Genomic DNA, 21,689 nt, shown 5'->3' on the forward strand with positions numbered 1-21,689 from the left:
CTAAATTATATATTTGTACCACTCCAATATTAGCCCTGAAGAGAGAGATAAGCGATTTTTATAGTAGTGCTCTGGATTTCGTTCATTCAGTTAATCAAATACCAGGCTATGGTTTCTGCTACAACACAAAAGTAAAGAATGATCTGAGATTGCTACTTCTTCTGTTGTACATAACATGGTGAGATTTATGAGGTGAATAATAAATGAGTCGAAATTTTATAGGTAAAATTTAAAATATATTCTGGCTCCTACCTGCTTTGTATTTTTCTAGGTAAATATTACAGGCTCACCTTTCTAATTCAAAAAACTGAAGAAAAAACATGCTAAGTATTATATAAATACTTTCAAGTGGAAACACTATTCAAAAAAATAAATTTTATAATGAAACACCAAAGTGGTATCAAAATAAATTTTAACTGGAATTTAAAAGTTAGGGAAACAAACAAATCTCATTTACTTACAAGTTGGTTTTGCTCTTGGAGGAAACTTGGTCCGTGTAATAGCCAAAATTATGAAAATAATGACTGGCCATAGAATCAAGACAAGTGTCCAAAGCTGCAAAATAATGGTAGGAAAATATGTTAATTACATTGTTGAAACAAAAAAATCCTGACAAGTACATCGTATGATAAAATTCCAACATGAGACGGGTATTTGTTTGTAAATATTGTTAATAAGAAAGAAATGAGAGATTTTTAAAAATTCAAGAGACCTAGAAATGAACACAATAATGATTTTTCCAGGCTTAAAACCTTAAAATGATCTTCTGAAGACCCCTTCCCAGTCACCTCTCATGAGGGAGGTGCTCCAAGAGTGATGATCTTAAATTCAAGTCTGATCAGTAACTTCCTGTCTTAAAATCTGTTAAGAGTTTCCAAGTAGCTTTTGGATAAGACTCAATATTATATCCAGGGCACAAAAAACCCAACGTAATTTCAATCCAGACCTATCTTACCACTTCCAAGGTCAACATTCTATGCTCAGCCATCAAGATTAGTGTGTGATGTTGGATAATGGCTCAATACGCATTGTTGAACAAATGAATGAATAAATAATTGAGTCAATGAGTAAACAGGAACTAAAAGCTGTATGCAAACCCCCATACCACTATAAACAGTATCATGTGTCAGCTTTTATCATGGAACTTAACATACTCTTATCATCAGTAATTTTGTTTTGACTGGCTCACAAAATAAATTGGCAATTTTTACATGGCAAGAACAGTGTCTTATTTGTCACTAAATTTTCACTAGTATGAAAGAGATGCTCAAAAAAATGTATACTGTGTTGAAATTTCTTTAGAAAATGTCACTGTAAGACACTTCAGAAGTGGCTTTTCTCCCCCATATAGACATGACTTAGTTCATAAGACACTAACTGATTAATATTTTACATGCCTAAATTTTTTTAAATAAACTTTTTCAAACGTGTATTCACAAGAATATTAACCGAGCTTTGCAAGCCATTACCGTGTTCAAACCAAACCATACAGAACAGATTGTGCCTGTACTTAATCAAGTAAAACTTGGAACTATGTTTCCATCTGGTTCTGTAGTCAGACTTGTTATCATTCTTCCCCCACTTTCAGAGACAATTTGCTGCTGCCAAACTTCAAACTACTGCCTGGGGCTCTTCAATTCTCCAAAACAATCTAGACCCAGCTAATTATTAACCCTTATGAAACTCTGAACCTAAATTTTCTATGAAAATCTCTGTTGTGTGTCTAATAGTACCCCTGTCTTTGCTGGCCTGTCACCAACTTCTCAGACTTCAGGTTTCAGAGCAAATTTTTAAAAACAGAAGAAGTTTACTGTTGATGTAAGGTGCTGGATATGATCATAGCTGCAGACTGGCCAAACAGCCTGATCTACAGAGCACTTCTCAAGCAGCAGTGTGCAGCCACTGTCACCAACGGGTGTTGTACAGGTGCAGATACAGACCCAGTAGACCTGAGAGGGCAGAGAGTCTACGTTTCTAACAAGCTCCAGGTGGGCGCTGCTGGTACTGCGGTGCAAGAACCACACCTGGAGTTGAGCGGTTCTGAAGGTATGCCACGCCGTCTAGCTAGCAGGGTTATTTATAGAGTCCTAGAATGTTTATTTATTTATTTATGTATTTATTTATTTGGGAAAGTTCTTTTGAAATCATTTACTGGACAGAATTCAGGACATTCTCAAACTTGGCTAGAAAAAAAGATTACATTTTTATTTTCTCTAGCGTGTGATTGAAATTTAGCATTTCCATTGATGATGAACTTAAGCGAAGAATCACAACGTTTTAGAAACACCGGTGACTTGGCCACCAATAGGAACCTCAGATATTTTCAAATCACATTAACCTTGTTGCAGATACTTCCAAGTGCTGTTTACATTGGTCATGCCATAGAAATCATAATACTTATAGGTTCAGGAGATGTATTTATTTATATAATGCTATAATAAAGAAACACATATTACCATAGGATAAATTTGCTTTTGAAAACCTTAATAACTGAATGTCAATATAATTGGTTTTAGTTGTAATCCTTTTTCATTGGTTTAAAAACATTATTCTTAGAAGAGCCATGCATTTCGCCAGGCTGCCAAAGACATCCACAGCATACAAGAGGCTAAGAAGCCTTGATCTGATCCAACTCCCTTTTTTCTTCTCTGAGGTACAAAAGGTTAGCGTAAATTATCCAAAGCCATGTACCCAGTCGGGAAACAGAGCAGGGGACAAGATCTGAATATCAAAATACTTAGGCTGGAATTAAAAAAAAAAAAAAGTTATCCTACTACTCTGAGGAACAAATAAGAGAGCATTGCAGAAAGTGTATCAGAAAACCACAAGTGCTATAGAACTATAGAATAATTATTCTAGCCTAGTCTCTCATATACTCAAAAATTAGAGTCTGTTCTTCAAAGCTCTTAGATTTAAGATATCATTTTTATTCTATGTGACTCACTTGAAATGCAGAGTGTGAAGAATAAAGGTTAAAAAAATGTAATGTTTGTGGATTTATTTGTTTCATATTTGAGGCCATAGTTATTCTTTTAAAAAAGGATTCAGCTAAGTGGGTTTAGTACCCCCATAGCTGCTTTCAGGAGAGTCTATTCGTTGTTCTTTAGTAACCTTATGAGAATTCATTGAGCAGCTGAGTTCAATTGCACCAACACAAATATACCTTCACATTCAAATAAGGAGCATATGTTGTGGGATATCGTTTAAGTGATCAAAATGTTTTGGTAAGCTTTGAAATTCATTTTAGACACGATTTAAATCGAGACCAAAATGTAATCTATACAGAATAGTTTAAGGTAATTTAGACTGTTACAGGTAAAAACCACAGCAAGCCCATAAGCGATTTATTATCACAAGATTTCCCCTGGGATTGTAGGTCAGAGAGGTTTGAAGAACATTTCTGCACACAGCATTTTAGAAGGATAATAAATACAAAGTCATTCACATTGTGATCTCAGGAATGTTAAGCTTGACAAGTTGTTCACAAAAGCAAGAAATAAACAAAATGTAAATTTTCATAACAGCAGTATTGCTTTCTATTCTAATTGTTATCATAAATAACTGAGAAGCAAATGTAGTGCCAAGGATCCAAATACTAAAAGATGAGCCATAGCTTTTCTTTTGTTTGTTTTTTCTTTCTTTTGTTTCCTTTTGTTTGTTTAGAGAAAGGACTAATATATTGATCTTACACATACAGATATTGGGGCTACTTGGAAACTTTGGGAAAAGCAGTTTTTAAGAGTTTCATATTTTGGCTGATATTTTAATTATCCCCCACCAACTTGCCTATATACCTCACTTGCATTCCATCCCCCATCCTCCACCCTGCATTCTTGACATCAAAGGGCATAGGCCTATAGAGTAGTTTATAATTCCTTAGTGAGCCATGGCAATTGTCTCCTTTTATTCTCCAAGGATTATTTTCTTGTGAGATGTCCCATTCTGTTCTCTTTCTCTTCCCTTCCCCTTCCTGAAGAATTCACTGCCCAACAGTCCTTAGGTGGGGTCCAGCAAGGGAAGTCCACCCTAGGACTTGGGGCACAACAGTGACACAGTGAGGGAGGTGAATCCCTAGTATGATAAAGAGGACACCCACAGAGCGGTAGCCAGACAGGGGGTGTCAGCGCCCAAGTGGGGTAAGGAGGATGTCTGTGCAGAGTGAGGAGTAGACGATTGGTTTCACATAGGGAGGTTGGCCAAAAGTAAATATATGCCCAATTAGAGGAGCCAGGTTTCTCACTATCCATCAGGGGAATTATAAACACGAAAAAGGGAGAAAACTAGAATAAACTCTTTAGTGTTGGGTTAGAATTAAGGATCTGAGTATGAACTGGCTTCCAAAATACATAGAGACATGAAATATAGCTATAAATATGTATGTATAATTTACTTATTTCCCTCTTTCTGGTTCCACAATTGTTTCTGCCTCATTGTGTACTTTCTGTGTCCCAGCCCTGAAAATACCCATTTTCCAAGAAACGCTAAGTTCTTCTAGTAGACAGATGAGAGCTAAGTGTGCCTGTTGCTATTGGAGTATCACTGTTTTCCAGCCAAGAGAGAGCTATAGAATATATGTAGAATATATAGAGACACAGAGATAGATGATAGATAAATATAGATGGTAGATAGATGATTGATTGATAGATAGATAGATAGATAGATAGATAGATAGATAGATAGATAGATAGATAGATAGACAGAAAATAAATAGGTAATAGCACCTCTTGCACTAGAGTGGGTTGTAGATGGTTGTATCCAAAATGAATGCTAGTAATTATCTTTATAATTTTCAAATTGCAATGGGGAATACTTTGGCTAACTGAGAATAAATAAAAGTAAAATGTTTAGGATGAAGATTCTGCTTTCACCTTCATGAAATCGTAGTCTTGGAGAGTCTTAAGAAAACTTAGGGTTTAACATGCACTACAGTAATCATTTATATAAGGTTTATATATTCACTCATACAACAAAAATTATTGAGGATCTACTATATACCAGGCACTCAGGATAGGGTAATTAAAATTTTCAGTCTTTTAGTGTAAATGTAATGGCTGTATGCGATGTCAGAGGGGTAGTAGATAGGGAGAGGGGAGTTATCACTGTGTGAGGGATATAAATGATAAATGTCTAACCATTACATTGTTTTGTACACCTGAAACTAATAAAAGAAAAAAGGGAAAAATTCAAATTAAAAAAAATTTTTTTCAGCCTTTTGAGAAAGGGAAACATTAAAAAAATAATTACAACCACATGTAATAGATAATTCTAAGACATAGGAAGTAAAGAGTATGGAAGCAAGAAAACGCAGGGGAGTTGAGTCTAAAATTTAAAAGATGGAAAGGGTCAGGCAGAAGAAAAGATATGCATGTTGGATGGAGTCTGAAAAAGAAGTGGGAGTCTTTTCAGCAGAGGAAACATATGGGTAAAGACCCACAGATGGGAAAGGGGGTGAAATATTCCAAGAAAAGAATTAAGTCCCGAAAAACTGGTGTAGCAAGAGTCAGGAAAAACATCTCTGCCATATGGTTATCCAGCCTCTATTTGAATGCCTCTACTGACTAGAAGTTCACTATTTCATAAGACTTCTTTATTATTGAACAATTCATATTACCTGACTTTCTTTTTTTTTTGTTTTTGTTTTTGTTTTTGTTTTTATCATGGTGATATCTCCCTTCTTGTGGTTAACACTTATTTGTTTTAACTTGGTCTCCTCTTTCACATGAGAATTCTACAAGTATTCAAAGAGAGACAAAGTTCCCTCTCCTGGGTACCAATGCCAGTTCCTTCAGCAATTCCTTTTAAATATGATTTGAAAATGTCTTTCCCAGGATAAATTCTTGTAGTCAAGTGGTCTCTTCATAATTAGTATCAGAATTCAATAACATAAATGATAACAGCTAATATTTATTGACTGCTTAGATGCTCTGTTAAAGATTTAACATGAATCATCTTATTTAATGTAATCATCTAATTTTCCTCTTGCAAATGGGAAATTACAATCTTAAAGAGACTAAATAAGCCTTCATTCTATAAGCCACTAAATGGTAGAGCTGATCTTTGAACTCAGGGAGCCTGGCTTCAGCACCTGTATGGTTAGCCATTAAGCTATGTAGCCAAACCACTACAGAACAAATTATAAGCTCTCTGTGACCGCAAAACTCTACTTTTATTAGTTCAGCCTATAAGAGCATTAAAAGTCATTTAAAGGTCATCCTGTAACCTTAAATCATAACTTTTTATTACAAACTTGAAAATAAAGCTTGTCCAACCTTCTATAAAGTACAGTCTCTTCCTTCCTCTTCTATTTCTACCTTTGTGCCTTGTCCCCTAAATCAGGGATGACTGTCGCTAGAGGGTAACAAGAGGATCTCAAAGTTCACATTCTGAAGTAAGAGCTGGATACGTTAGATCTGAAATAAACCTTAGTTCCATCCCCCAAAATAATGGGGGAAAGTGACACAGTGTTCTCCGTTAATTGGGCTTTCTATTTAACACGTTATCCATGTACATGACCCATCAAAAAACTGAGATCAAGGAAATTTTCTGAAATCTGTACTTACAGATTATAATTCATTTTGGAGATTGGTAAACTGTCTATGATGTATGTAAAACAACACATTTTTATTGGACTTTATACTAATTTACTTCTCTATTGCTCTCATTTCTAAAACATCTTCATCTCATTCACTTTTTATTGATTGACTGACCTAATAAAGTGTGCATGTCTATGTGCCAAGGAACATAGTCAACAGGTAAATCTAATTTTTTTGAATAATTAAAAGGTATTAAGGGAGTAAATGGTACAGATCCAGAACAGGTAAGAGAGCCTGCAACATTTGAGCATGGAGTTGAGTGCATTGTTTAAGACCTAGTTCATTTTAATATGATTTAGATTAAATTTGGGATCAGAGTTTAATCCTAAATTGTTTTAATCAAAAAATTATAGACCAACCTGCTCCACAATTTTGAAGCTAAGGCATCCTCATTATTTTGTCACTCAGAGAGAAAGTTATATGAGCAAGGAAGGCAGGGATTGGGGAGAAAGTGTCAAATTTCATCTAAAGTGTTAGAAGTTTATCAAGCTGTGGGAATGTCTATGATAGCAAAAATAGTTCTATCACCAACTGAGCTAAAGTGTGACCCACCAGATAAACAGTTACAACAGAAAATAAACAGCTGAAGTTAATTTTCCTTCTTCAGGTCATAAGTCTGGAATTAGATTCCACTTCAATAGACATTTGAACTCACTCCTTGATATGCCTATTTAGAATCCATCTTCTTAATGAAAGAGAAACTCTTATTGTACACTATCTAGTCTTTCAGCCTGCAGTCTCTTTGCTGTCCTAGGACTTTCTTTTCTGTCATTAACTAACATCTCATTAGGTGAGCCTCCTGTTGCTAACCATCTCCAGTGGAATGTATCTGCATTTTTCCATTATTTTTAGAATTAAATTACAAACCCAGCAGGGTAGCAACTACATCTAATTGATTTTTCTCTATTGCCTAACATTTCTGTTGGTGCTTAAAGTATTTTTTCCACATTCTTTCAGTACTCATCGCAATTGAGAAAAATGATATAAACGAAATGATTTCAAAATGGAGTTGGAGCCAACATTTCAGAGAAATGGCCTTGTACATCTTGGTTCTTGAAACTTTGACATGTTTGAGTCGGCCAAAATAACCTTTGGTCGGGTCAGAGCAGCACTGTCTTCCAAACAACTGTTTATAGAGCTAACAGGAAATTGGACATCTACACTACAAGAACTGAAAATTAAAGATATTCTTTAGAATTGGTAAACAGCCACGTAGAGCTAAAGAATAACTTATTAGCTCCAACAGAAATTCCTCTCTTCTATTCATGTAATTATTTCCCTTCAACTTTCTCATAAAAACCCCTTGCCTTGACCCCATAATTAGAACACAATTTGGGTTTCTGCCTGAATCAGTGCTTCCAGAAAAGCTATTTTTTTATCTCAAATAAATGCTTGTTGCCTTCCACTTTGGCTTTTCACTTTTTGGTTAACAAATATGGTGTCAGAATTGGGACCTGAAGTGGCCTTTCCTTCATGGACCAGAGTCCCTTAGAACCTAGTAAGGTACCCACACGAGCCTTTTTTGTGTTCAGTGCTTCCAAAGATTACACACTTCCCCCCATTGTTGAATCCTCTCAGGTTTTTGACCTTCCTCCTTTTTGCTTGAGGTCAGTGCCTTCTTTTGAGATCAGGCATTGTTCTGGAGACCGTTATACGTGAACTGGTGTGGCAGCTGCCATAGGTGCTTGCTACCACATGAAGAATTTTCCCCAAGAGGGGCTTGTTTCATGCTTATAAAAAGTTCCCTGAGGGATGAGCAGCTCACAGCGACTTTTTTTTCCCCTGGTGGGTGAGTATGCATTTCTGTTGCATGTTGTTTTGTTTTTCTTTCTCTTTGCATCTGTCTCTTGTGTTGTCATAAGAGATTCCAAAGGGAACAACACAGGTAAAATCCTATAAACCTGTTGTCCAGGCTGCCCCCCACCACCTGGAAACTGACAGTTTTTGCACATCCCACCAGACCAGAGTCTATTTAAACAAACTTTACTGTGGGTTAAATGCAAATGAGGTAAAAGCTGCTGCTAAGGGAATCTTGGAAGCCAAAGCTGCAAAATTAGTGGACACAGGTAGAACATTTAAGAGCCAGAAGGGTGCTGGACACTTGAAATTCAAGCACCTGTGATAAACTAGTCACGGAATGGGATAGATTGATAATGGGTTGCCCACCAACCTCAAGAAAATTTCCATGCAATGAGGTACTCTGTAGAACATCACACAATTCCCAACCCCACAGCATATTCCTCTTAGATATTAATTTGGCTCCAAGAGACTCAAGGCTTAGCTAAAGCTGTTAATGTGCATTTTGAAGAAACCAGATGAAGTTTTTCCTTTAGTCTTGAGACTTTGGCTTTTTGCCCTATGAGAATACCTTCTTTGGTCTCTGCATTCTAGAAGGTTGATCAGTGTTGATCTGGCATCTAGACAAGAATGCTGGGGATTTGGAACAGCTGTATCCCATAGGTCAGAAGCACAGGAAATATCTGGGGCTTATGACTGCCATCTCTTTATCTTTTTGTCCAACTGTGCCAGCTCTCAGGGGAATTTTTAACATGGGACTTTCATCCTCTAAAATTTCCCAAGAAGTCCCTTCCTGAGGAATTCCAGCTGCTTATATGTACATACATTTTGGTCCCCTCTCTTGTGCCTTTCTAAAATGGACCAACTTAGCCAATATAATTTAAAACTCTATTGGCCATTCTGCACAAACTTTGTTTTTGGTAAGGCAACCTAAAGTCCCTCCGCCCCCTAAAATCTGAAAGGATTCCAAACCTCTCAAAGACAAAGGACTGCATTCTTTGATTGGTATGCAGGAGCTTCTAAAAGACAAAATGATTTCAAAGACAGCCCTAGAATGATGTGAAAAAATCCTTGGCCATCTGAGCAGGTAACCGTATCTGAGGCACTTAAATGCAAGAGTCTCCATAAGACTTCAAAAAAATATTTTCACTGTTTATCCTCCCTGAAATCTGATAAGATATTTTAAAGAATTTAATATCTCTATGATCAGAAATTTGACAGAATTGAAAGCTGATATTCTAAACCTGACAGAAAATTTAAGCCTCCTCAGCTATTTCCCAGGCCAGTGTATATATAATCAGGAAGTAGATCAGCTGGAAGCCAATGTCCAAGAGCTAACAACTTGGTCTTGTAAATCTCTACGAAATTGCAAATGTACATATAGTCCGCAACTGCCAGAGACTGAGCCCAGTTAATTCAATTAATAGAACCTGAAACTAAAGGAAAAAAATAAAATAGGAAAGTAGAATTTTTTTAAAAAGTACAAGTGCCTGAAAAGGCTCCCTTGCCTTTTTAAGTCTTTATTTTTTTACAGACAGATATTGTCTTATTCTAATGTTTTGACAAATGTGCTTCAACTTCAAAAAAATTCACGTAAAGTATCCTAGAGTACAGGCTTCTACTAACTTTCAGATCACACCACTGAACGGATAAGAACTTATAGAGCTCTAATTGGCTTCATAGAAAGGACAAAGATCCACAACAATTAATTACGTGAGATTAAATGAACTGATGAGGATGATTATAATTTTTATGCCTTTTTGTTGAAATATTGCTGAATTTTTATGTTTTGCTTCTTCAGACTTAAGCAAACATTTCTCTCTTTTTTTTTCTTAAGTTACCCATGAATTAAAGCAATTTGGTAAATTATATCTTTGTGAGCAGAATTGAAACATTTATCTTTTTCCCCCTACCTGATCCCTCCAGAATTTGGAAACTCTTAATAAGTGAGTATTCCTATTTTCATGGCCATATAGTTATTTGCCTCAGTTCAATAAGAATCTGTTCTTCTTGTAACTGGACACATTTGAAAACATTGATTATATTACCAAAGCTTTGATTGAAATGTCATGTTTGAGAGAGACATGCATAGACTCAGATATGATCAGGCAGCTTTAAGAAACTAAGACTGACTTATGGAAGCCAATTAAGCCTCCTTTGAAAAATCAGCCTGGCACCTTGCTTATAGGGTTCACAGCCTTACCAGGAGAGCAAGGAAGGTCACTTCCTGGCAGGCACAGGAACTTCGGGATATTTTGTGGACCTCAGTATGAGTGGAATAAACCCAAGTCTAAAGGTACTGCAGGTGAAGTCTGACGGCAAGTATTTGGCTTGGCCTCTTAGCCTCAAGAGGCTGTTAAAAAATTCAACCTGGAGATTTCTTGTGAAATCTTCCAGCAAAGCATTTTTAAAGGAGTCTGTACGATCAATTGTTATACTTAATGCATAAATGTAACTAATCAGGCCAAGTTTACTAGACTTAATTATAGTAAAACTAATTTGTTTGCAAGACATCTTTGGTAAAAATGGGGATAATTGTAAAGAGAAAAAAATTATGTTTCAATTAAAACTATAATACACACTTATGGCTATTGGTGCGTTAATTGTCTTTAAGGTTTTGTTTTCCACCTGTAAACTGGATTGCATTCTGAATTCTTCTAGTCTCCTCAAATATTGGTCTACAACTCTCCCAATGAACGTTTACAATTTTTATCCCACTTTTGACTTGGAATCATTGAGAACGAAAGCTGCCATTTTCCCTGAAAGCTTAACTTAAATGATTTAATATAAACTTCACAGAAATCACCACAAATGTTCATGCTTAGAGAATCTTCATGCTTGATGTTCTGAAAGCCACTTGGAAAATTTACCTGAACAATTGGTGACATCATCAGAGACACCAAAATACGAACGATGCTTCGACCCTGACATCTAAAATTTTTCTTGACTGGCAGCCCCCTAGGCTCAGACACTGTGTTTTCACCGTTAATCTTTGTTTCTCTTTTGTTTCCATAGACATATCTCAGATTAAATACCAGATTGCTGACATCACAGGTCTACCTCTGGGGAAGTAGAGACAGAACTAGATAAAATTCAGGCACAGAGCAAAGGGTTAAGTACAACGCCCACTGACACTAATGGTCCTTGACTTTGTTAGCTGGCTACCCTCAGGTATGGCCTCCTCCTGAGGTCACTTCTCCAAATCCACTTAGCAATTTGTCTGTCATCGAAATTCTTGTTATAAAATTTTGTCTGCTTTACATAGTTTGATGTTATGCAGCGACCACTTGCATAATGGTCGCTCAGAGCTTTGAGACAACCCTTAAGGCCTATGAGACTTCATATGAAAAACATAAAGGAACTGCTGAAGATGTTTGCCCGTAAAGAAGTATGACCATAAGACCTTTTGCTGTTCTGGTGCTCTTGTTCAAATGTGGCCTAAGACTCCTAAGGAAACAATTTTCCCTCCTACATGGGACATGATACACTGGATATGAGCCTTCCTTGTGACAGATCAACAAAGCTTTCAACAACTGATCATGGTTGGTCAGCGATGCTTTCAAGGAAAGATCTTAATCAAAAGAGGGAAATAAGAAAGATGATATAAGTGAAGCCATTTCAAAATGGAGCTGGAGCCACCATCCCAGAGAAAAGGTCTGGCACATCTTACTCATTAAACCTTTAAAACGCTTGACTATAACAACAAAATAAGCTTTGGACTGAGCCAGAGCAGCCTTGTCTTCCAAACAACTGTTTGTAGAGCTAACAGGAAAGTGAACATCTTGATCACAAAGACTGAAGGTTGAAGACCTTATTTAGAATCAATAAAAGCCATGAAGAGAAAAATTAATAACTTAGCTTTTTAGCACCAATAGAAATTCCTTCCTTCTATTTATGTAATTATTTCCCTTCCTTTTCTCATAAAAACCCCTTGTCTTCAACCCTGAACACTATTTGTGTTTGCTTAAATTAGTGCTTCCAGAATTTGAGCTCTACTCTTCGAGCTCAAATAAACACTGTTGCCTCTTAATTTTTTTTTTTAGGTTAAAACAATGTAATTGAAAATTGATATTACCACTAATATTTAAAAAACAGCAATATCTAAGGCCTCCTTAGCAAATATGATCTCTTTGTTGGTGAGCTGAACTCTGAGCAGGGATCACAGAATGTTGGGAAAGGAAATTCAACTCAGGAGCAATAAAGAAGTTCAACTCAGTAAGTAATAGAAAGAATAGATCCATTTTGGGGAAAGTCTAAATTTGAGTCCTTAAATTCACTTTGTGACCTTGGACAAGTCCCTTGAACTCTCTGAAGCCCTATAAAATTAAAGCAGTTAGATAATCTCAAATATTCCAGAGTTCTAATATATAATTTTACAGAGATAGAAAGATAGATAGATAGACAGATAGAAACACTTACTCTAAGAACCATTTTGAAGGAGTTCATCTCAAAAATTAAAGATCCTATCTTCCCTCTTTTGCAGCCAAACCCAACATTTAGCTTATCCCATTGTCATTTTATCTTTTAGACTGTATAACTGTTTAAAATTCTTCTCTAACTTTCTATTATAGTATATATTTTTATGTTTCCTCAGTAATCCCCACTCTACTTTAATATTTTCACTATATATTTGTTTTCCTTTTTCATTCTTTTTCACATAGCATGAAATATATGCTATTCATATAGCATATCTCCATGAATGGATTCCTAAATTCTTCCTTTATAGACTGTCCTTTCCACTACCTCTCTTCGTATAGAATCTATTCAAACAAGACTGAAGGTGAGCATCATGGTGGTGATGCTAGCATTTTTTTCTTTGACATTCAGTAAGGACTATATGTTTTCAGTATCACACACACACTGACTCTATTTTTCTCCATATAAGCATATATTTTTAAAGTACCACATTCAGAATAATTACAAAGACAGAGATTAAAATACTTGCATTTTAAATAATCACTTGTCCAGTTCCTACACAAAGTCCAGTTCTTACACAAAAACTACGTCTTCTCCTCAAATTTATATAATTTGTCTCTTAATTTGTCTGTATTTTCTCTGTTCACCATTTTCTTTTATTTCATCTCCTTTTAGATCTTTAATCCTAACTCTCCAACCTCTTGATTTTCGCATTTCCCTCTCTTAAATAACACGGGCACATGGTTAGCCTTTCCATCTGTGCCCTTGAGTCTCTGTTCCAATACCAAGATATAGGGCTAGCCTTAGGCAAAACTATGGAAAAAGAAACATATCTTTTTTTGCCCCCCTTGCCTGCTACTTAGAATTGTCTGTCCTTCTCTTTTTGGCACCACTATTTCCTAAAGATCACTTGTGGTCAAAATGGATTCAGGTCAGCTTTCTGGTTTACCCCCAATTCTGGTATTTTTCTGATCTCTCTTCCTACAACAAAGATTTTCTGTCCTGGATCCCATTCTGTCAAGTTGCACTTAACTTCGGTATCATTGGATATCCCAAAATGAACTAATAGCATATATATTCTCTTGCCTTAGGCAAAAATATAATTACCAGGGGTTTTTTAGGGATCTTGGCCAAATAGGAATAATATAAGGTATCATAGTGGAAACATTTTAGCAAGCCTAACTTTCTTCTCCTCCAAATATGCCATGTTCATCAGAAATTAACTGAAGTCGAAAAAAACTCTAAAGTAAATTGATATACCATCTACTTTACAGATGAGTTCGAAGAAACTTATTAAAGATAAAATGTATCAATGAAAAATTTTATTCACCTGAGGAGTGCTTTTTTTCCCTCCAATGTTTAGGTAAAATGGAGTTGTAAGGAAAATATATAACTTCAGCATTCTGTTTATCAGCAATAATTGATGCTTTCAGTTCCTCTCTGCTTTTATTTTTGACTATTGAATTTTCATCACTTAAGAACTTTACTGTATATAAATTTCTTCTTCTCTCCCACAATTCCTTCTCCTGGATTTCCTTTCATCATTACATTGAATAAAATATGACACACATGTTGCCCCAGATGCCTCTATAATCTATTTGCCAAGTGCTTCATTTATAAAGCACTTTGAAACACATTTGGTTCTCACTGCTCTATGAGATAGATATGGTACATTGCATGGCCATTTTAGAAATGGGAAAACCAATGCTCAGAGAAATTGTGGTATCACAATTTTGTAGCTGGTAAGCTGCTCAATCTTCTACCTGGCAAGGAGCAAAACCAAGAACCCAACTCTCATGTTCTGACCATATCCACCTACCCAAGACTCTCTGTTGAACACCACACAAGGTACCATGGGATAATTATGGGAAGTTTTACTTTTGTGTTGTTTCCAGTTAAAAAAACAATGAAATAAAAATAGTAATGATTTAAAATTTCATGTCCAAAACCCACACCCATGCCTTATGATTTAAAATCCTACCCATCAAATTAACAAAGGTGAGTGAACATTTACTTCTCCCTCTTAATATATAGAGTAGAGCACTTAAGTAAGGTGTCAGGTGCTGTAAGCAAACCTAGAGTGAGATAAGGTACACAGATAAAATGTTGGTTTCTGTGACACATACTATTTGCATAATATTTATATTATTCACTTAAGCTTGGGAAGTACAACTCTTAAATGAAGTATATTGAGTGCCTTTTTGGATTTCTCTGGATTTCAAACATCTGAATGTGTGACAATTCACAGAAGCCAATTTCTTTTCTCAACCTCCCAGGACTTTATCTTGTGAGGATCTAATAGCTGGCTTTGTAATTTAAAAAGCAAACATGAATGTAAGAGCACAAAAAAGATGTTGCAATGAGCAGAGTAGACAGACTGCAGCAGTAAAGTTAAGTGATTCAATAATACTCTGGAAACATGGCACACACGTTGGTTCTTGCTTGGCATTTCTAGTAAATAATTTTTTGATACTAAAGTTTCCTAGCTTTTCTATGCCAACAGCCTTCGACCCATCAACTTTCTATATCTTACTTTTCAACCAAGCTTTCTATTGCTTTTGGTTTTCAAGTACTCTTCTCTCACCTTTATTGAACCTTCCACTTGATACTTTTCTTCATCTCATTTTTAATGACATTCATCAAGAAAATGTCTGAAAGCATCTTGGCCAGAAATCTGGAATTCAACACCAGTTCCGATTCAACCAATAACAAGATGAATCCTTTTCTTTAACCAGGGCATATCCTGGTTCACCCTTTTAATTTACTGAAATCAAAATGCTGCTTTAGGGACAAGTTCAGACTCGTTCCATTAGCTAGAGGACAGATGCAGGGATGGTTTCTAAATACCTTAATTTCTGCTTTAAAAATTGCCTTAAAACTCTTCTCTATTTACCTCTCATTAACATCACATTTTCGGATTGCCTGGGGCATTGCCCTTAGGGCTCCCTCCCTTTTTTTTTTCTTTTTGTTTTACTCACCGGCTGCCTCTTGACTCCTAGCCAATTTTTCCAGACCAGGACCCGAAGCTGGCGAAACTGGGAAGCCATCCTCCAAAGACCACAAACGAGAATTTCTCTTTTTTCCTTCACCCCTCAAAAGAAGAATTGGTCCAACTTGCTGTGTGTCAATGTGTCAATGGCCTTTTCACGGCATAGCTTTCGTGATGGCTGGGGTAAGAAACCCACAGATTTTCTTTCCCACAGATCTTCTTTTCCTGTACAAGGACTGGTTTAATTCTTGACAAGGGAGCACTTCTCAATCAACTCTTTTTCCTAAACAAGGACCCAGCCCAGTATCTTTCAGTGGCTTTTGCTTATTTTAAAAGAACATCCAGTTGCTGCTTGTTGCGTGTAGTCCAGACTCAAGAGAGAATGAATGTCATTCAGATAATGCCCCACTGTAAAAAAAAAAAAAAGCTGAACCTACACCTCCTACTCTCCATGAAATTAACTGCCTATCCACACCTTCAAGAAGGTGTCACCTGCACTGAACACGTCATGAGGAATTAGGTGGGACCCTTGCCAGGCCAGTAGGACTTGTCCTACATTCTCTCGCCTTCTTTACTACATGGAGCCCTGCTCCTGCTCTAGCTCCTAGCACGAGGAGCACTTTACAGACTCTAACCCAGTGACTCTTATAATATTTAAGTGTCATTAAGATGTCTTAAGCCAATAAGGACAGAGCTCAGCTGAAAACCTCAGCCTCAGCCCATCATTTGACACATAGAAAAAGTCTCATGTTCATCCTAAAGTTGAGATGACTGTTTTGATTTGGGGGAAGGGACTATGCTGGCCAGGTCTCACCTTTCATCACAGTTTGCTAGGTTAGGCAAAAATGCAGAAAATAAAAGGTGGCTAGAGCTGATGCAAATACCTATAGATTCCTCATTTGGGAGGTGTGCATTCATGCCTCTATTCTAGTGAAGCCATTTTATTTCAGGCTTTATGGTTAAAGGAGACATGGGCAAACTAAGTGATTTTACTTGTGATTTTAGGGTATATGTAATGGACAAATTCAGCATAAAGACTTCTAGAAGTAACACACACCTTAATGACAACCCATTCCCGCTGATACTCAATGATTCCACAAACTAGGTCCAGCCAATTTTCCAATCTCATCTTCCAATAGTTTATTACAAATGCTTGACCACCTACCAAACTGGTATATATTACAATAGGTAAACAAAACCTGTACTTTCTGATCCTGATTTGTTTATGATACCCCCTCTATCTGAGATCCATTTCTCCCTCTCTAAGCTCCTACCTCTCAAAATTATTCCCAAGTTGACATCTTCCATGAAGACTTTTTTAGATATACTGCATAAGATATCTTCTCTCTGCCTTTGAGTCCAGCGTAATTCTTTGTTTCTATCTCTCTCAAGGAACTTACATTTTTGCCTTATTGTTATTTTTGTGTCTTGTTTTCCCCACTAGATTGCAAGTTCTTTGGGAGCCTGGACTTTTTTTTTTTTTTTTTTTTTTTTTTATCTCACAATACTTTACACATGATCAGTGCTCAATAATCACTGCTGAATTTAATTGAATACATTATTTGAGCCAAGGCTGGTGAAGCTCCCTTTCAATCCTCACACCTTTCCATTACTCTGTGAAAGTGGTTAAAACAATATTTGAATTCTCCCTTCAAACCTAGAGCAAGTGCACTCCTTCCTGGTCCCTCATCTTCAGCTTCCTGGTCCCCACGCCAACTCTGCAATGTTGATGTCAGCCACCCTGGGGCTGATTAGAGCCATGCTGGCACATGCCCATTGCCTCAAGATTGGCTCTGTCCCTACTGTGATGAGTTCAATCCTCATGAGACAGTCAGTCCTGAATATCTAGAAGTTGGCCCTTTAATTTTCTGGGCAAGGTTAAAGACAAAGTGTTCTTGAGATAGCTGACAGCCTCAGAGATAATACCCTCCTTTATCACTCCTGGGAAGCAGTGTCAAGATTCATCTGGCTTCCTCGAGCTTTGAGGAAGACTTGAACTCCTGCTTCCTTTCCTCCTTTCTCTGCCATCTGTCACAGTCTACAACTCACTAGTGGTTTGATTCACAAATAAACATTATTCAGTTGTGAAGATGGGGTGGGATTTGAGATGTGACTCTATATGTCTTGGGAAATTACCGGCAGAGTCACTTCATTCAGTCAGGTTACTTCAGGTTAAAAAGTACTGACTCACCACATGACTGATGCAGGTGAGAGGTCAACTCAAAAAGTATCAGATGATTTCTCCCAGCAGCTGCTCATCATCTCTCCTGTGTGTTCTTGGAATTGTTTTGATGTCATTTGTTCAATTTTAGTGAAAGAGTCTCTCTCAGGCTGTCCTCTTGCCCAGACACCTTCATCTACTACCTCTAATTTTCTGGTGAAGATGATGTATTTTATCACATTCTATGATTACCCAGAAGATCTATTTCTTCAAAGTAATTTCAAAACTATGTATTTGGTGTTTAATGTATGTCAAATATTTCTTTATACTTAAAGACACAAAATGTCATAGCACCAAACATCACACATACCTCCTTGGGGACTGGGATAATCTTTAATCTTTGATAAAACATAATTGAAACTAGTTAAAGTTGGGGTACATAGACGAGACCTCCAAATTTTGCCCTATTCTGAATAGCTATATCTTTTTAATTACATTTATTAGGGTGACATTTGTTAATAACATTATATAAATTTCATATGTATGATTCTATAATATGTCATTTTTATATTGTATTATGTGCTCACCACCCAAAGTCTACTCCCCTTCCATCACTATATATTTGTCTCCGTTTACCCTCTTCATCATCTCCCCATATCCCTTCCCCTCTGGTAACTAACACCCTGTTGTCTGTATCCATGAGTTTGTTTGTTTTGTTTGTTTGTTGCTTTCTATTTTATATCCCACATGAGTAAAATCATATGGTTCTTGTACTTTTCTATATCTTGGAGTTTATATTGATCACATCTGCTTGTAGTATCTTAAAGGTTTTCAAATTTCTTTCAAAATTTAATTTTACAAACATCTTTTAAGATTTCATTATAGAAAAGGCCTCGGCTAACAATAATCTTGGAAGTGATAGCTTACATAAATCAGGAATTATAACCACTGGTCAGAAGAGAACTTGAAGTAATTATAAGACCAAGCAAAAGGAAAGGAGAGAGAAAATGTAGAAGGAGATTAAAGATAGTGAATTCTATTTTATTTATTGATTTAAAGAGAAAGATGTAGCTCTGAGCTTCACTCCTGATTGCAGATTGGGATGCTATGGGCAGGTATCTTAGGATTTCCCCTTGAGGGAAGAAAAAACAATTTGGCAACTAGAAATAAGTTGTACCCAGGACACACACACAGATGCTGGAAAGTGTTTTTTAAGAAGCAAAAAGCTAAACTGAGCAGCAAATAAACAGAGGCAAAGTTAGAAAAATACAATCCATGAAAGAATAACTTTGCCAGGAAACAGTTTACAGGTTTTATTCCTATAGTTGTACTGAGATGTTAAATTATTCTGTTTGGCAGGACTGTGTTGATCTGCCTCACTACTCAGTTGTCCCAGTGCTTCTGCCAGAGGCCAGCAGACCCAGGTTGTCTTTAGGTTGACTTCTAAGTCTCAGTGCAAAGTATTTGTCTCCAGTCCCTTTCTTTGTTGTTGGCGACTCTACTTCTTGGTGATCAACACAGTCATTCCTTTATCAAGTGAAGAATTGGCACGTCTACCAGAATGTAGGCAGTAGTTGCTTTTGGACCCTCACTTGAGCAGCATTAAAAACAAAAATATAGCTTTATCGTGAAAAAGTTTGCCCCAAAATGAGCTAATCCCAGGATTCTAGTGTTCTGCGTCCTGAACTCTAGTAATCACAAATTTTGGAGAACAGTTCAAGCAGCCCAAATTTGACAGAGCCATGCCCAGAATTAGTTTTGAACCTGCATGGTCACCCCACAGAGGCTGGTCTTATCTAGGGCCACCTCCAGAGTCACTGCACCTATTGAACCTGGTTAGAATGATGGCTCTGCCAAGGCTGCACAACCATGTAATTGACAAGCTCCATAAGCACTGGATATGGAAGGTCTTGTCAGCCAATTGTCATGTGGCATACTCCAGGACCAGGAGAAGAGGAAATTGGTCCAACCATGAATATGATACTGATGTAGCTGAATTCCTAATAGTATCCTAATAGTATTTATTAAAAATATATATTAATAGTAGTAGTAATAATGATGACAAATACTGGACTATAAAGCCCTGTCTTGTCTATTTAACTCATCACTGTATGGTAGGAGTGTAGCACAGGTCTTGCACTACAGTAGGTGGTCCATTAATGCTTATTGAATAATTGAGTAGCAAACATTTGTTAAGCATAAATGGAATCATTATATCGTAGAAGGCTGATCACATAGAAATTGATCCTATCCCCATTTTCAAAGGAAAAATGTGACATTTAGAGAGGTAACATAACTTCCCTATGTTCACCCAGTTAGAAGTGAGGGCAATGGGAACAGCAGCGAGAGAACTCAAACCCTAAATCTATATTTCTCATCTCTGTGATGTGCTGCCTACAGTCAGTCCTATGCACTGCACTGCGTGGAAGAACTGAGAAGGAAAATAAATAACTTCAGTAGTTTCTGGTTCTCCACAAGCCTATAAATCACATGTAGATATTTATTAAAAATGAAAAGTTAATACCAAAATAAGTTCACAAAGAATAACTGCACCAGAAATTCAGGAAGAGGAAGGCTGCTTTTTGTAGCTTTCTTGGGCAAGCATCAAACACCTTCCCTGGCTGGCCCTTGCCAGCTTCATCAGGTGTGTCTCTCCACTCTCAACCATCCCTCCTGCCATCTGCTGCAATGCCTTGGATGAGGATATTTACTTTCAGGCTTTGGTCAGGCTTTGGTCATGCTGCTCCTTCTGTCCAAAATGAAATTGTGCTCATTCTTGAAGGAATGACTCAAATGTTACTTCCTCTCCAAAGCCTTTCCCAGCCCTTCCATCCACCACACCTCCACCCCCAGCTGAATTAACCACCTCTTCATCTGTTTTGCATGGATATCTGTTCCTAAAGATAGTCAACTCTTTATTAGCTTCTAGTATTATAGTCAGTCTGTCTCCATCTACCCTTTAAGACTCTCGAAGACAAGGACCTGATGGAACACTAAGAGTTGGGGATTAATTATATATTCCTGGAAAACGGTGAGAACTCTGGCCTGACTAGATCTAAGAGCTGGTTTGAAGTAGTAGAAGATAAAGCTTAAAAAGTTAGGGAGGGACCTTAATGCTGAAGAACAGAGGATGCCATACTGAGGATTTAGAAAGGCACGTTGTGGCAAGTTATCTAAAGAGATAGAGCATGATAAAACTGCTGCTGTGAGAAAATGGAAATATAGGTAGAATGAGATTCAAGTTTAGACCTAAAAACCTCTATTTTGAATGGGGGAAAAATGTGGAATTAAGTTAATTGTGAAATGAAATCGTTTAGGAATTTTAGTGATAACCAGATCCATAATTTTAGTCCTTCAACTACAAACTGGTTTTTGTCCATAGCATCAGTGACAACTCATTTTTTCTTTCCATCTATTAATTGAGTTTGATATTAAGTCTTATGGGACGCTCATCACATATAGGATCTCATCATTATGATAAACCTGTGAGGTCAGTATTATTATCTCTGCTCTAGAGATGAGAAAGCATAAGTCAAGTAGCTTCCCCAGGTCACACAGCTAATGAGTGTCAGAACAGTGATTTGAACCCAGGTCTCTGTGTCTGCAAAGCCTGTTCTACAATAGGACCTCATAAAGCCAGCGTGGATTAGAAAACATGGCAAGTGTATACATTTAACCCAGGTGGAAATGTGCAATAAGTTGGGAAACTGAAGCTAACTCATGGCAAAAATAA

General features: G+C 36.9%; 1 protein-coding gene across 2 annotated transcripts in view; it reads right to left on the minus strand.

Moving 5' to 3' along the window:
• The window catches only part of ABCA12 (ATP binding cassette subfamily A member 12), a gene marked incomplete at both ends in the record, with an annotated part of 162,092 nt that extends 146,239 nt beyond the window's left edge, over positions 1–15,853 (minus strand). For both annotated transcript variants that reach the window (XM_081051201.1, XM_081051200.1), the window contains 2 exons: positions 462–555; positions 15,785–15,853. In XM_081051201.1, coding sequence (XP_080907327.1) covers positions 462–555; positions 15,785–15,853 — 163 coding nt within the window. The remainder of the gene's footprint in view (positions 1–461; positions 556–15,784) is intronic.
• Positions 15,854–21,689: the final 5,836 nt, after the last annotated feature.

Source organism: Rhinolophus hipposideros (genome assembly GCF_964194185.1).
Source record: "Rhinolophus hipposideros genome assembly, chromosome: 6".
Lineage (NCBI taxonomy): Eukaryota > Metazoa > Chordata > Mammalia > Chiroptera > Rhinolophidae > Rhinolophus > Rhinolophus hipposideros.